General features: G+C 39.5%; 1 protein-coding gene across 11 annotated transcripts in view; it reads left to right on the forward strand.

Moving 5' to 3' along the window:
- The window catches only part of GBF1 (golgi brefeldin A resistant guanine nucleotide exchange factor 1), a 126,301-nt gene that overhangs the window by 7,801 nt on the left and 104,267 nt on the right, over positions 1–14,233 (forward strand). For 5 of the 11 annotated variants that reach the window (XM_032607829.1, XM_032607821.1, XM_032607823.1 and 2 more), the window contains exons 2-3: positions 6,722–6,827; positions 8,328–8,394. In XM_032607829.1, coding sequence (XP_032463720.1) covers positions 6,732–6,827; positions 8,328–8,394 — 163 coding nt within the window. In that variant the 5' untranslated portion in view covers positions 6,722–6,731. Of the gene's footprint in view, positions 1–6,718; positions 6,828–8,327; positions 8,395–14,233 lie in introns of those variants that run through there. The other 6 variants (XM_032607820.1, XM_032607830.1, XM_032607822.1 and 3 more) reach the window with 2 other exon arrangements.

Raw genomic sequence — 14,233 nt, forward strand, 5'->3', positions numbered from 1 at the left:
AACTTTTGGTATTGTCAAATTAAAATTTTGTGCTATTTTGGAGGTGTAAAATGGTTTCTCATTAATAATCTTATTTTGTAATTTTATTGACTATTAATGAAGCTCATAATCTTTTTGTATATATATTTACTGTTTGTATTTTCCTTATTCTGTGAAATGCCTGTTCATGTCTGTTGCCGGTTTTGGGGAGGGTTTATATGTCTATCCTTATAGTTTTGTAGCAGTTATATTATGAATATTCCTTCTTTTTTTAAAAAAATTTTATTGGATTATAGTTGCTTTACAATACTGTGTTAGTTTCTACTGTACAGCAAAGTGAATTAGCTATACATATACATATATTCCCTCTTTTTTTGGATTTCCTTCCCATTTAGGTCACCACAGAGCATTGATAGAGTTCTCTGTACTATATAGTAGGTTCTCAGAAGTTATCTATTTGATACATAGTATCAATAGTGTATATATGTCAATCCCAATCTCCCAGCTCATCCCCCCACCCCCACCCCCAGCCCCTTTCCCCCTTGGTATCCATACGTTTTTTTCTCTATGTCTCTATTTCTGCTTTGTAAATAAGATCGTCTATACCATTTTTTTTCAGATTCCATATATATGTGTTAATATGTTATTCGTTTTTCTCTTTCTGACTTACTTCACTCTGTATGACAGTCTCTAGGTCCATCCATGTCTCTACAAATGACCCAATTTCGTTCCTTTTTTATGGCTGAGTAATATTTTGTTGTATATATGTACCACATCTTCTTTATCCATTCTTCTTTATTATATGTTACATATATTTTCTCCCAGTTTGTGATTTATCTTTTCCTCTTTTTTATGGTGTCTTTTGAATAAATGTCTTTAATTTTAACATGGTTTAATTTACCAGTTTTTTTTTTATGGGTTCTGCTTTTTGTTTCCTATTTAGGTACGTCTCCCCTATGCTGAGATTATAAAAATATTCTCATATATTTTTTTGGCCACGCCACGTGGCTTGTGGGATCTCAGTTCCCCAACCAGAGATTAAACCTGAGCCATGGCAGTGAAAGTGCTAAATCCTAACCACTAGACCACCAGGGAACACCCTCTTATATTCTAAAAGTTTTCAGGTTTTGCTTTTTTACATTTAAGTCTTTAACTCATTCTAAAGAGAATTTTTGGTATTCCATGAAGGATCCAATTTATTCTTTCTGTTTCTCCTGCTTTTGTTTAGATCTAGAGGGAGTTGCCAGTTGCAGAATCCAGCAAAGCACCATTGTAATCCTATAGGCCCAGCTTTAAACAGATCGTGCTTTCAAAGAATATATGTTGCTCGCAGTCTCTGAGCAGATAAACCACTAGCTTATTTGGCTGGGAGATATTCGTTGGTGTGTATTTGGTCATTCCTTCTCATATTATTTCTGATAAAAGGTAAACCTTAAGTTCTTTTCTACCATACTCGTGAGGTCTCTGCCGGCCTTTGTGACCTTATGGCAAGGGGTTCTAGGTCATTGGCTACCAGACAGCAAGTGGTTCATTGGAGCTTCCCATTTGAGCATCAAGGACAAATTCCCTTGGGAGATTCTTGGGTGAGGAGACATTCTCAGAGGCTTGGAGGGAGATTAGGCAACTCTGCATAGTCCTTGAAAATAATTCCTCTTTATTCCTGAGATGTTTCTTTTTTACTAAGAAACTTAAGACAGTGATTTTTTGCTTAGATCTTTGCTATTTTAGAAAATTGTTAGCTTCTGATGCCTAATGAATTTTGATTGTTAGGTTGATTATTTCAGTTGGTATCCCAGTTCAAAATTTATTTCCTCCAGAAAGCCTTCCAAATAGCATGTAGATCCTATTAGATCTCAGTTAAGTCCTGTTGACACTTTTGTTTGCAATTTGTAGTGTAGTGTTGTTATTTACTTGTTGCTGTGGTGTTCTCAGTATAGGTGTTTTCTCTCATTCTCTTAGTTCTTTAAAAGAGAAATTAAACGGGCTTCCCCAGTGGTCCAGTGGTTAAGACTCTGCACTTCCACTGCAGGGGGCGCGGGTTTGATCCCTGGTTGGGAAACTGAGATCCCACATGCCGTGCAGCACAGCCAAAAAAAAAAAAGAGAGAAATTAAATATTCTTATTTTATAGTGGCCCCCTCCAGGCCCCCCAAAATATTTTTTACGATAGGTAGTCTATATATGTACTATATATATTGAAAGCCCTCCATGATATGCTCCTCCTACAACTTGCTTTTCTAGCTTTACATGCTATTATTCTCCTAGGAATAATGTTCCAACAAGTCTGGAATAATCATGACTCCCTAAATACATATTGCATTTTCCTACCAATAAGCCTTTACTCTTGCCATTCTCTCCTTGTGTTTTTTTTTTTTTTTTTTTCCCAGTACGCGGGCCTCTCACTGTTGTGGCCTCTCACTTTTGTGGCCTCTCCCATTGCGGAGCACAGGCTCCAAACGTGCAGGCTTAGCGGCCACGGCTCACGGGCCCAGCCGCTCCGCGGCATGTGGGATCCTCCCAGACTGGGGCATGAACCCGTGTCCCCTGCATCGGCAGGCAGACTCTTAACCACTGCGCCACCAGGGAAGCCCTCTCCTTGTGTTTTTGACTGTTTGAATCCTGTCTTTCATTTGCCTTTCCAGGGTCCTCTGCCAGAAATAATTTTCTTTGCTTCACTACTGTGACACTGTGTATCACTTATGTATTGGAGATATGTATGGGTTTGTGTGTAGATGTATGTGTTTAATCTCCTAGATTATAAATTCCTTGTGGGTGGGTAGGGACAATTCTGTATGACTCTGTCTAGCATTTTGCTTAGCATGTGCTAAGTAATATCTGGTTGACTGAAATAAATGTTTGTTAGTTAATTAACTTTGATTGCTGCTCTTAATCATTTATACATGGAATAATACAACTACTTTTCTGTAGCGCCTACTCATTAAAAAAATCTGTTAATTAAAATTTAAAAATAGGTAATATGTGTATGTGACACAGAATTCAAAAAGTACAAAAGAATATGCAGAGAAAAATAAGTCTTCCTCTCACCACTGTTCCCCAGTTCCTTTCTCTGGAGGCACCCTCTGTTAGGAGTTTCTTTCTTTTTTTTAAAAAAATTAATTAATTAATTTTTGGCTGTGTTGGGTCTTCATTGCTGTACGGGCTTTTTCTAGTTGCAGTGAGCGGGGGCTGCTCTTTGTTGCGGTGCGCGGGCTTCTCATTGCGGTGGCTTCTCTTGCTGCGAACACAGGCTCTAGGCGTGCGGGCTTCAGTAGTTGTGGCATGTGGCTCAGTAGTTGTGGCGCACGGGCTTAGTTGCTCCATGGCATGTGGGATCTTTCCAGACCAGGGCTCGAACCCGCCCTGCAATGTGTCCCCTGCAATGGTAGGTGGACTCCCAACCTCTGTGCCACCAGGGAAGTCCCTTAACATCTTTATTGGAGTATAACTGCTTTACTACGGTGTGCAGCTATACATATACATATATCCCCATATCTCCTCCCTCTTGCGTCTCTCTCTCACCCTCCCTATCCCACCCCTCTAGGTGGTCACAAAGCACTGAACTGATCTCCTTGTGCTATGTGGCTGCTTCCCACTAGCTACCTATTTTACATTTGGTAGTATATATAAGTCCATGCCACTCTCTCACTTTGTCCCAGCTTACCCTTCCCCCTCCCCGTGTTGTTAGGAGTTTCTTAAAAAAACCTTCCAGGAACTTCCCTGGTGGTCCAGTGGTTAAGAATCTGCCTTCCAATGCAGGGGACATGGGTTTGATCCCCAGTTGGGGAACTAGGATCCCACACGCCACAGGGCAGCTAAGCCTGCGTGCCTTAACTACTGAGCCTGCACACCTCAACTAGAGAGCCTGTGTGCCGCAAACTACAGAGCCCACGTGCTCTAGAGCCTGCGTGTCACAACTAGAGAGAAGCCTGCACGCCACAACAAAAGATCATGCATGCTGCAACGAAGATTCTGCGTGCTGCAACTAAGACCCGATGCAGCCAAAATAAATATATAAAAATAAATAAATAAAATAAAATGTAACGTGTATTAAAAAAAAATCCAGAGATCTAGAGCATATTCATCTTGCCTAAGTAATTTAAGGAAGGAGAGATACTAGAGATTTTATCTTTTCTTTTCTGATACTTTTTTTTTTTTTTTTTTGCTGTACGCGGGCCTCTCACTGTTGTGGCCTCTCGCGTTGCGGAGCACAGGCTCCGGACGCGCAGGCTCAGCGGCTATGGCTCACGGGCGTCAGCTGCTCCGCGTTATGTGGGATCTTCCCGGACCAGGGCACGAGCCTGTGTCCCCTGCATTGGCAGGCGGACTCTCAACCACTGCACCACCAGGGAAGCCCCTGATACTTTATTTTTGAATTTGTTTATCTTTTTTATACTTCTTGGTTCTCCTCCTCTTCACTGTGGTATGTTCTCATCATTGAATCTTATCTGTTCATTGAAGAGAACATTGTTGTGTGTCTAGAGCATTTAGTCTTCTGAGAGTAACCTAGTTGTTTCTTTAAATTGTCTTTAAAATAAGTGTTGTCTTTTGTTGGGTTCCCTTGTGGATTGGGAGAGGTGTTATGGGCCTGGACAAAATTTGTACCAGTTCTTTTTTCCTTTATCATAGTGGTTTTCATTCTTCTCACTTTCTTGTGTAAAAAATATGCAAATAGAGCTACTTTCAGGGTGCTTTTCTTCCTTTCATGTCTCTGGCTCAGTTTTCTTTTAGATCCTACTGAACTCTGTAAATGCCTCAAGGGCAGAAATTGTATATCATTTCTTTCATAATTATTAATTTTTAATTATATTGATGATACAGTAATATGTTCTCCTTGTAAAAAATTAAAATATAGATAAGGCTAAGTATCCTCTGATTACACCCTGATTTCATAGTACCTTCTCTAGAGATGACTATGATTGTTGAGTTTGGGGTACATCTGCCCAGACCTTTTATTCTGTGTTTATGTATCTCTTTATATGCCTGTACAAAATACATTACGTATACTTAACAACATAGATGACTCACAAACAATGTTTCAAGGGAAAAAGGCAAATTGCAGAAGAACACATACAAAATTATATTAATTATACAAAATATAAAAATACGCAGAATGATACATATTGTCTAGAGATACATATCAATGAAGTAAAAGTATAAAGCAACATAAAAGTTTAATAAACATCAGATTAAGAGTAGTGGGACCAGGGCTTCTCTGGTGGCACAGTGGTTAAGAATCTGCCTGCCAATGCAGGGGACACAGGTTCAAGCCCTGGTCCAGGAGGATCCCACATGCTGCAGAGCAACTAAGCCTGTGCGCCACAACTATGAACCTGCGCTCTAGAGCCCACGAGCCACAACTACTGAGCCCGAGTGCCACAACTACTGAAACTCGCGTGCCTAGAGCCCGTGCTCTGCAACAAGAGAAGCTACCCAATGAGAAGCCCGCACACCACTACAAAGAGTAGGCCCCACTCGCCGTAACTAGAGAAAAGCCCGTGTGCAGCGACAAAGACCCAACGCAGCCAAAAATAATAAATAAATAAGTAAATAAATTTATTAAAAAAAGAATAGTGGGACCTATAGATGAAAGAGAGAAGGATATAATTAGGGAGGACACACAGAGACTTCAGTTGTACTGTTCTTAATCTGGATACTGGTTGTTTTATTCTCTTTATATCTTACTGTATGTTAAATACGGTATATTTTTGGAAACAAAAATCTAGTATTTTATGTAAGGTGGGTTGGTTGGTTGGTTTTTACATAGTTGGCAACATACAGTCATGCATTACAATTTTTTTTTCATTCCACAGTATGCCTGAAGCTCTTTCCATGTCTTATTTGCTTTGTATCCTTAGCACTCTGAAAGATGCCTTATGCATAGTAGGTGCTTATTAAGTAATATTTTTGGAATTCCTTTCCTTACTCTGTTAGCCTTACTTTTTAAATTTTCCTTGAGCCTGATATAAATGTTTGTCTAACTGTATGTCTCCCCTACCCTGCTTTCTATCCCTTTCGTTTTTTAAAATTTTGTCTTTTCTCAGGAGGATTTCTAAACAATGGGAAGTGATTAGGTTGATTTTACATGTTCCTAGGGTTTTCTCTATGCCAAGAAGAGTCTACCTTACAGTCTGCTTATTAGCGATTTCCTGCTATAAGCAAGTGAACTTGACTTTTCAGAACTTTTCAAAGGTTGCATCACTGCCACTGTCCAATTTTCTGGAGCTGACTTGGCAGAATGGATGCAGTCTATAAATTGACATTGTAACTGTGGTTCCAAACCAGGGCTATTTTTCTAACAGCCTTCATTCTTTTCTTTTAACTTAAACCTTCATTATTTATTGAGTTGATAAAAAAGGAAGAATAAAAGGAAGATCTGAAATATTTCTTTAACAAACTAGCAACATGGATGTATCTGCGTATCTGTATGATTCGTAGGAGAATTTGGGGGACAGTTGACTTTGAAGAATTTGACATGCTTGTTAGAGGTTGTTGAGGTGCCTTTGAAAAGTTTCTGGTGTGATGCTTTTTGAGTTGTATCTTGAACTTGCAGAGACCTCTAGAAGAGCCAGGTAGTTGGATTCATAACATAAGAAGGGCTTCATCCCATCTTAGTATTACAGGTGGGAAATCTTGGTACTGAAAAGTTAAATCGTAGTTCTGACCTTATCAGGTACTGATTTAAGCATGGGTGTGCTCTTGGGTAACCAAATATTAACTAACTTTTCTCTTCACTGTTTCAGTAGGTTTGCCAGGATGGTGGATAAAAATATTTACATCATTCAAGGGGAAATTAGCATTGTGGTTGGGGCCATCAAACGAAATGCGCGATGGAGCACCCATACTCCACTGGTAAGTGGGCAGTGGGTAGAGAACCTGGTCACTGAGTTGCTGTAGGGGATCTGGTGCGTGGTTAAAATAGTAATCAATTCCCTGGTAATAATGATAATAGTAGGAATTCAGCGTTTTTCAGAAGGGTTTCAAGGACCGTTTTGTTTTATTTCAACTAGAGTCAAATTTATAAGCTGCGTTTTTTTCTCTGGAAGCCAAAAGATGATACCATTTTTCTTCTAGCTGTTTTCATAAACAACTTAAGCTAACACTTGGGATCTCTTTTATATGCCTAAAAATGTCAGAAAGATTCCTTATCTTCTAATTCCCAAGAACTATAATTAGCTATCAAATTCATTTCAGTTAGTTTAGTTATTGATACATGGAGTATGGCTTGGTAATGGTACTCCTTGGGAATTCAGCAACTTTTCTTATATAGAGCAGACCATATCTTGCCAATCAGATGAGTAAGATTACCTGTTGTAAAGCGGACTTTCTTTACTGCATTTGTATGTTCAAGGATATTTTTTGTACAGTCGTGTAAGACAGTTTTTGGTACAATGGTAAAATCAAGTTTAGACATTTCCAACTTGGTGAATATGTATATGTGTGTTTAGAAATTTCTTATGTTCATTTATAAAAGTGGATTGTATTAGAAGTACGAGTGGAGTCAGGAATGTCTTAGAAATGAATATGCGTGATTATGATGACTATGAAGAAATAGAAAAGATAGAATAATACATACATCTTAGTCTGTATGTCTCAGTCTGTTTGGGATGCTCTAACCAAAACCAAATGCCAAAGACTGGGTAGCTTATAAACAACAGATTTTTTTTTTTTTTTCTTTAAACAACAGATATTTATTTCTGGGGGCTGGAAGTTCAAGATCAGGATGTCAGCATGCTCGGGTGAGGGACGTCTTCTGGGTCTCAGACTTCTCATCGTATCCTCACATGGTAGAAGGGCAAGGGAGCACTCTTGGGCCTCTTGTATAAAGGGCATTAATTCCATTCATGAGGAATCTGCCCTCATGACCTAATCACCCACCTTAGGATTTCAACATAGAAGTTTTTTTTTTTTTGTGGCCGCGCCATGTGGCATGTGGGATCTTAGTTCCCCAACCAGGGATCAAACCCGCGCCCCCTGAAGTGGAAGCACAGAGTCTTAACCACTGGGAAGTCGCCAGGGAAATCCCAACCTAGAAGTTTTGAGGGGACACAAACATTCAGACCATAGTACATATAAAGGACCTAGCAATCTATGGTAGCTTGAGTGCTATGGTCATGGTGTAGATTAAGCTTAGTATTTCAGGATGTACTGTTTTAGGTAAGCCCAGAGTACTTCTATGAGATAAGAGGTTAGGGAACTGGAAAAATGAACTATAGCTAACTTTCTTTTCTTCAGAAGGAAAACTGAATTTTCTGGTTGGTTTCAGAGAAAGAGCTCTTGATCTGTCCTTTATTTCCTCTTTCCTCTTGGCCTGATAATGAATTTTTTTTTTTTTTAATTTATGTGTTACAGGATGAAGAACGGGATCCTCTGCTGCATAGTTTCAGTCATCTAAAGGAGGTTTTAAACAATGTAACAGGTAAGTGTGATTTATTGCAGGGATGGGCAGACTTTTTCTGTAAAAGACTATATGATAAATATTTTAGGCCTTGCAGGCTGTAGCAACTGTGCAACTACTCAACTCTGCCTTTGTAGCTCAAATGCAGACTCAGGTAATACTTAAATGAATGAGTGATAAATAAAATTTTCTTTTAAAAAATAGGCTGCAAGCCAGCTTTGGCCCACGGGTGTAGTTTGCTCTGGTTTACTTTATTGCTGATCCTTCCTAGAGTTCCTAGTAGAGTGTCCCATTTTAGTGGGGAATCAGCATTCATACAATTATAAACTTCCTTCATTGCTTGAGTTATAAGTAAGTTATTTTTGGCTATTTTTTGGTTTTGTTTTGTTTTGCTTTAACTACTTTCTTTCTCTAACTTATGTATTCTATAAGATAGGAAGTGGGTGGCACAAGTGAAGTTTTTAATACTTGCAGCAAAACCCTTTTCTTACAGAAAATCATTGTTGGTTTTAGGGCCTTAGCTCTCTGTAATGCAGATCTTTTAGTCTTCTCTTGTTCCCAGAATCTTTTGTGTCACACACTCTGCCCCTGTTTTCCTAATCATAATTATGTTACATAATATTCATGTGTTTAGAATTTTCAAAGCCACTTTCATATTTATTACTGTATTGAACTTCCTTTCACTTATTTATTTATTTATTTTTTGTATGGGGAACTTCATTTTTTCTTCTAGTTTCATTGAGATGTAACTGACATACAGCACTGTGTAAGTTTAAGGTGTACGTATGCTTTGACTTACATACATTATGAAATGATTACCACAGTAAGTTTAGTGAACATCTGTCATCTCACATAGATTCAAAATTAAAGAAATAGAAAAAAAAATTTTTTTTTCCTTGTGATGTAAAACTCTTAGGATTTACTCTCTTAACAACTTTCGTATATAACATACAGCTGTGTTAATTATATTTATAATGTACATTACATTCCTAGTACTTATTTATCATATAACTGGAAGTTTGTACTTTTTGGCTGCTTTCATCCAGTTCCTCCTTCCCCCACCCCCTGCCTCTGGTAATCACAATCGTGATTTCTTTTTCTGTGAGTTGTTTGTTTTTGAAATAGAATTGACCTATAATACTATATTAGTTCCTGTTATACAACATTGTGATTTGATATTTCTGTACATTTCAAAATGATCACCATGGTAATTCTAGTTACCATACTTTATTGAACTTTTACACAACCCTGTTGGGGAGGCATGTTAGATATTGTCCCCTTTTTATGAATGAAGTTGAAGCCCAGAGATACTTTTAAGTGATTTAGCTGGGGTCACACATCGTAAGAAGCAGGGTGAAAACTCCATCAGTAAAAAAAAAAAAAAAACTCCATCAGAGTTTCCGTCAGAATTCAGGCCCCTGATGCCTGGTTTAGTGCCCTGTTCTGCATTGTTTCTGTTCTTACAGTTAGAGGAGAAGGTACACAGGAAGTGCCTTATATTATGTATAAAAACATGCCAAGGGAGGAGGCAAGTCTCAACACTTCAGGTTTTTCAAGGGGGTATATGTAGACCTAAAGGGAAAGCCTCCGAGCCGTGTTCCTCTGTTGACTATAAAGGGCTTTTGCAGTGTATAACCCTGGAATGGTTTTAGCTAGTAACATATCTAAGACCACAAATGAAATAGTTTTTAAAGCTTTTGCAAATTAAATAAATAATAAACGAACAAATAAATTTTTCCTTTCATGAGAAATGTATCAATAGGAGAATATCTGGAGAAAAATTCCTTTTTACTTTCCTAAACATGGGCAGAAGTTATCTAAGGATCCCCTACATGTTTCTTATTTTTTTCTTTTTTTTTTTTTGCGTTACGCGGGCCTCTCACTGTTGTGGCCTCTCCCGTTGCACGGCACAGGCTCCGGATGCGCAGGCTCAGCAGCCATGGCTCACTGGCCCAGCTGCTCCGCGGCATGTGGGATCTTCCCGGACCGGGGCACGAACGTGCATCCCCTGCATTGGCAGGCGGACTCTCAACCACTGCGCCACCAGGGAAGCCCCTACATGTTTCTTAAAAGGAGCAAATTCTACTCAGTTAAAAAGTGTTGGCAGTATTAACCAAGAATGATCAAGTAGTATAGAGGTTGTTGTTGTTAGCTGGTTAGCAGGGCTAATGCAACTAGGTGGCATGTTTCCATTTTATGGCCTGTACTGTAAGTGATTTGGCTGCTTTAGAAAGTTGGTGGCTTGCACAGATTTTTTTTTTTAATCCAAGTATGGTTGATTTACAGTGTTTTGTTAATTTCTGCTATACAGCGAAGTGACTCAGTTATACATGTATACATTCTTTTTTATATTCTTTTCCATTATGGTTTATCCCAGGATACTGAATATAGTTCCCTGTGCTATACAGTAGGACCTTGTTGTTCATCCATTTTATATGTAATAGTTTGCATCTACTAACTCCAAACTCCCACTACATCTCTCCCCTCCCCCCACACCCCAAAACCACAAGTCTGTTCTGTGAGTTTCTGTTTCTGCTTCTTAGGTAGGTTAGTCTGTTTCTGTTCTGTTTCTGCTTCTTAGGTAGGTTAATTTGTGTCATATTTTAGACTCCACATACAAGTGATATCATATGGTATTTGTCTTTCTCTTTCTGACTTACTTCACTTAGTATGATAATCTCTGGTTGCATTCATGCTGCTGCCAGATCTTTTCAGCTTTTCAGATAAAGCTACACATCCCAATTAAAAAGAAAATGTAGTGAGTAGATATTTACAACTCTTTTTGGTGGGTCAGAGTTCAGAGTATTGTCTTTCTAAGAGAGTTAAGGGGATTAAACAAGTTAATACATTTGAAAACTTGGCAATTATTTTATAGACAGCTAGGAATTGTTATAAGTGGCTGGGGACACCTTAAAATGGCTGAGGTCAGACTGGAGTAGTCTTGCAGGCTTTTTGGGCACGCTGCAGACCTTGAGGAGCTGAGGTGGTGCTGCTATCCTGACAGAGCCACATTTCCTACTTGCCATCCAATCCATATCCCACACTTGTTTTCTCCATTCTGACATATCCCAAGACTTCAGTTCAGAGACTGTATCTGTGGTGAATAGTGCAGTCCAGGATTTGGAGTCTAGACCATCTAAGAGCTACCAAAGTTGAGTCTGCTGCCTAATTTTCTTACATCTTTGGGTTAGGAATCCAGATTATCTTCAGCTTGAAACTATTAAAACCAGAATGCACTGAGGAGCCAGTTCTGTCAGTGGTACTAGGAACATAGCTGGGTTCCAACAAGGTTGCCAGGCTTTCCCTCAGAGCAAGGAAGAAGGTTGTAGTATTTTCCAGGGACCAACAGCTGTGGCAGATGTTGAAATGGTGCCTGCCAAGGTTGCCCCATTGTTCTTGGGTTTTAGCATATTACCTGCCTGAGAAAATAACAGAGTGGACCCAAAATAGAGCATTTCATAGTCTTCTGATTGGTTCTGACCCCCCACATAGTGCTGGCTTCCAGGAACAGGTTTATGGGTCAACTGCCCCTGTGGTCCTAGACTCTGCAATCCATGACCAATTTCTTGTTTCTTTTACCAAAACAAACAGATTTTTCTGATTGGCAGTGTCAGGAGGACTGCTTTCTTGGAAGCCTGTTAACGGTTGGAGGCTGGGAAAGGGTTTTGAACTTGGAGAGAGAGACTGAAGGGACTGCCTGTGCTATGTGACTGGGAATGTTGTACCACTTAGTTTGGAGGAAGTATGGCAGGAATTCTAAGACTCTATTCCGTTTAACTCATGAAAATGACTTGGGCTTGGTCTCTTTTTACAAAGGCTTTCTATTTGCACTTTTCTAGGTTATTTGTTGGCTGGGTTGGTTAAGAATATTACTAATGGAAATAGGTGGTTCATTGGACATTGTCAGTCAACCTAAATGATTTTGTCTCTTTTCTTGTAAGCAGTCAGAATCTTTTACTGACATAAGCGCTACCTACTCCTCCAGGAACATTATCTGAGCATTGTGAAGGAAATAAGTCCACTGTCCCTAGTAAGTTTAGCAAGTCCATATCAGTTATTCTCACAGATATGTCTCTGGACTACATTTGCAGTCAGTATTTGCCTAAAATGCATGACAACTGGATGCTCTGTAACATCTAGAGTAATAGAATATTCTAATACCAAATCTAAAGAGAGGGTTGCACTTGGAAGGTATGGAGTGCCTAAGAGCAAAGTTTGCATATTGGTACTTTGGATAAAGCCATAGCTCACCACCAGTGAGACTTGACTGCTGCCCCTCATTTGGTCTTTCAGTTCTCTTAGGAATCCTTTAGGAGGTTATTCTGAAGGAGTTAAAGCAGATGTGTGGTTGCCAGGAGCTGGGAGTGGGCATGGGGAGTAACTGCTAATGGTTATAGGGTTTCCTTTTGGGGTGATGAAAATGTTCTGGAATTAGATAATGATGATGGTTGTACAGCTTTGTGAATATACTAAAAACCATTGAAGTGTATACTTTAGAAGGGTGAATTTTATGGCATATGAATTGTATCTTAATTTTTAAAAATAGCAAATGTACACTGGAAAAGTAATGGGATTTGCCAGTTCTTTCTCAAGGCTCAGAGCCATGAAGGGAAGCCTCTGACTATAGTTGCTGCTGTTCTTTGAACCCATTGCCCAGCAAAGGCAGCATAAGGCTCTCTTCAGCCTCCTAGCCCAGTTTGTCCTTTTATGTCTCTCTCATTAACTCAAGAAGCACATGGCTTTTATATTTAAATTTATTCAAGCTGTAATCTTTGACATTTGAGTTAGCTTTTAGTACAGTTTTGCATTTATAGTAATATATATTATGTATTTTCTCTATCCCCAAAGAATCCATTTTAATCTTTTCCGGATGCAAATTTCAGGCTCTCTTGTCCCATCTCCCCTCTCTTGCTCTCTTTCCCCTCCCCCAACGGAGTGTGTTTGATCAGGTGTGGCAGGAATATCCACTGTCAAGCTGCGCCCTTTATATTAGTCAATATTATCCTTCTCCCCCCTTCCCTGTCTGTCTGCCCCTTTGGGCTTTCCCAGTTGATTTATAATTTTGGAATTCTCATCGGAGTCTGTAATACAGTTTGTTCATTATTTAACGAAAACCTGTTTAATGAGCAGAGAGAGGCAATGTAAATGTTAGGCATGTTGCAGTGATGTACCTTTGTGCTTCTCAAAGCGGGTGGGTAGTTAACTCTGTGCTGCCTGCAGGGCTGGGTTGTCCTGGCCTTAGGGGCAGAAGGACCAATGCCTCTCCCTTGCATCTGCCCAAGCCCTACCATGGGCTTAGATTCCAAAGACACATTTCCTTTTATCCTTTTAGAGATCTTGTTGGGGCTCTTGCTTATTGGAGTTATCTCCAATCTCACAGTTAGACTGGGTGGTAAGATCTGTGGCATGGGATGGGGGATGAAAGGGAAAGTGAAATATTAGGATACTTGATACTGCTCTTGGTTTTAGGTCTGTGGAGAGTAGACAGTTTATTTTTATTTTTTTAGCCGCGCAGCACGGGATGTGAGATCTTAGTTCCCCAACGAGGGATCACACCCGTGCCCCCTGCCATGGAAGCACGGAGTCTTAAACATTGGACTGCCAGGGAAGTCCCCCCAGAGTAGACAGTTTAGAAGAATACTTCTAGCCAGCATTGTCTCTGGTCTTTGATCTCTTTGTTCCCAGATTAGGCAAATCCTTGCAAGCCTTAGTACCCTTCATTCAGTATAACTTCATGGACAAGGCTCTAGTCAGTTGTGATTTGTGGTGTTTGGCTGTGGTCATTTGCCTCCAGATTGAGGCTGCCTTTGTCCTTGGTCTTCAAACTTAGATCATTACAAAGAGATTCTTTTCCAGAAAA

The sequence above is a fragment of the Phocoena sinus genome, chromosome 16 (assembly GCF_008692025.1).
Source record: "Phocoena sinus isolate mPhoSin1 chromosome 16, mPhoSin1.pri, whole genome shotgun sequence".
NCBI lineage: Eukaryota > Metazoa > Chordata > Mammalia > Artiodactyla > Phocoenidae > Phocoena > Phocoena sinus.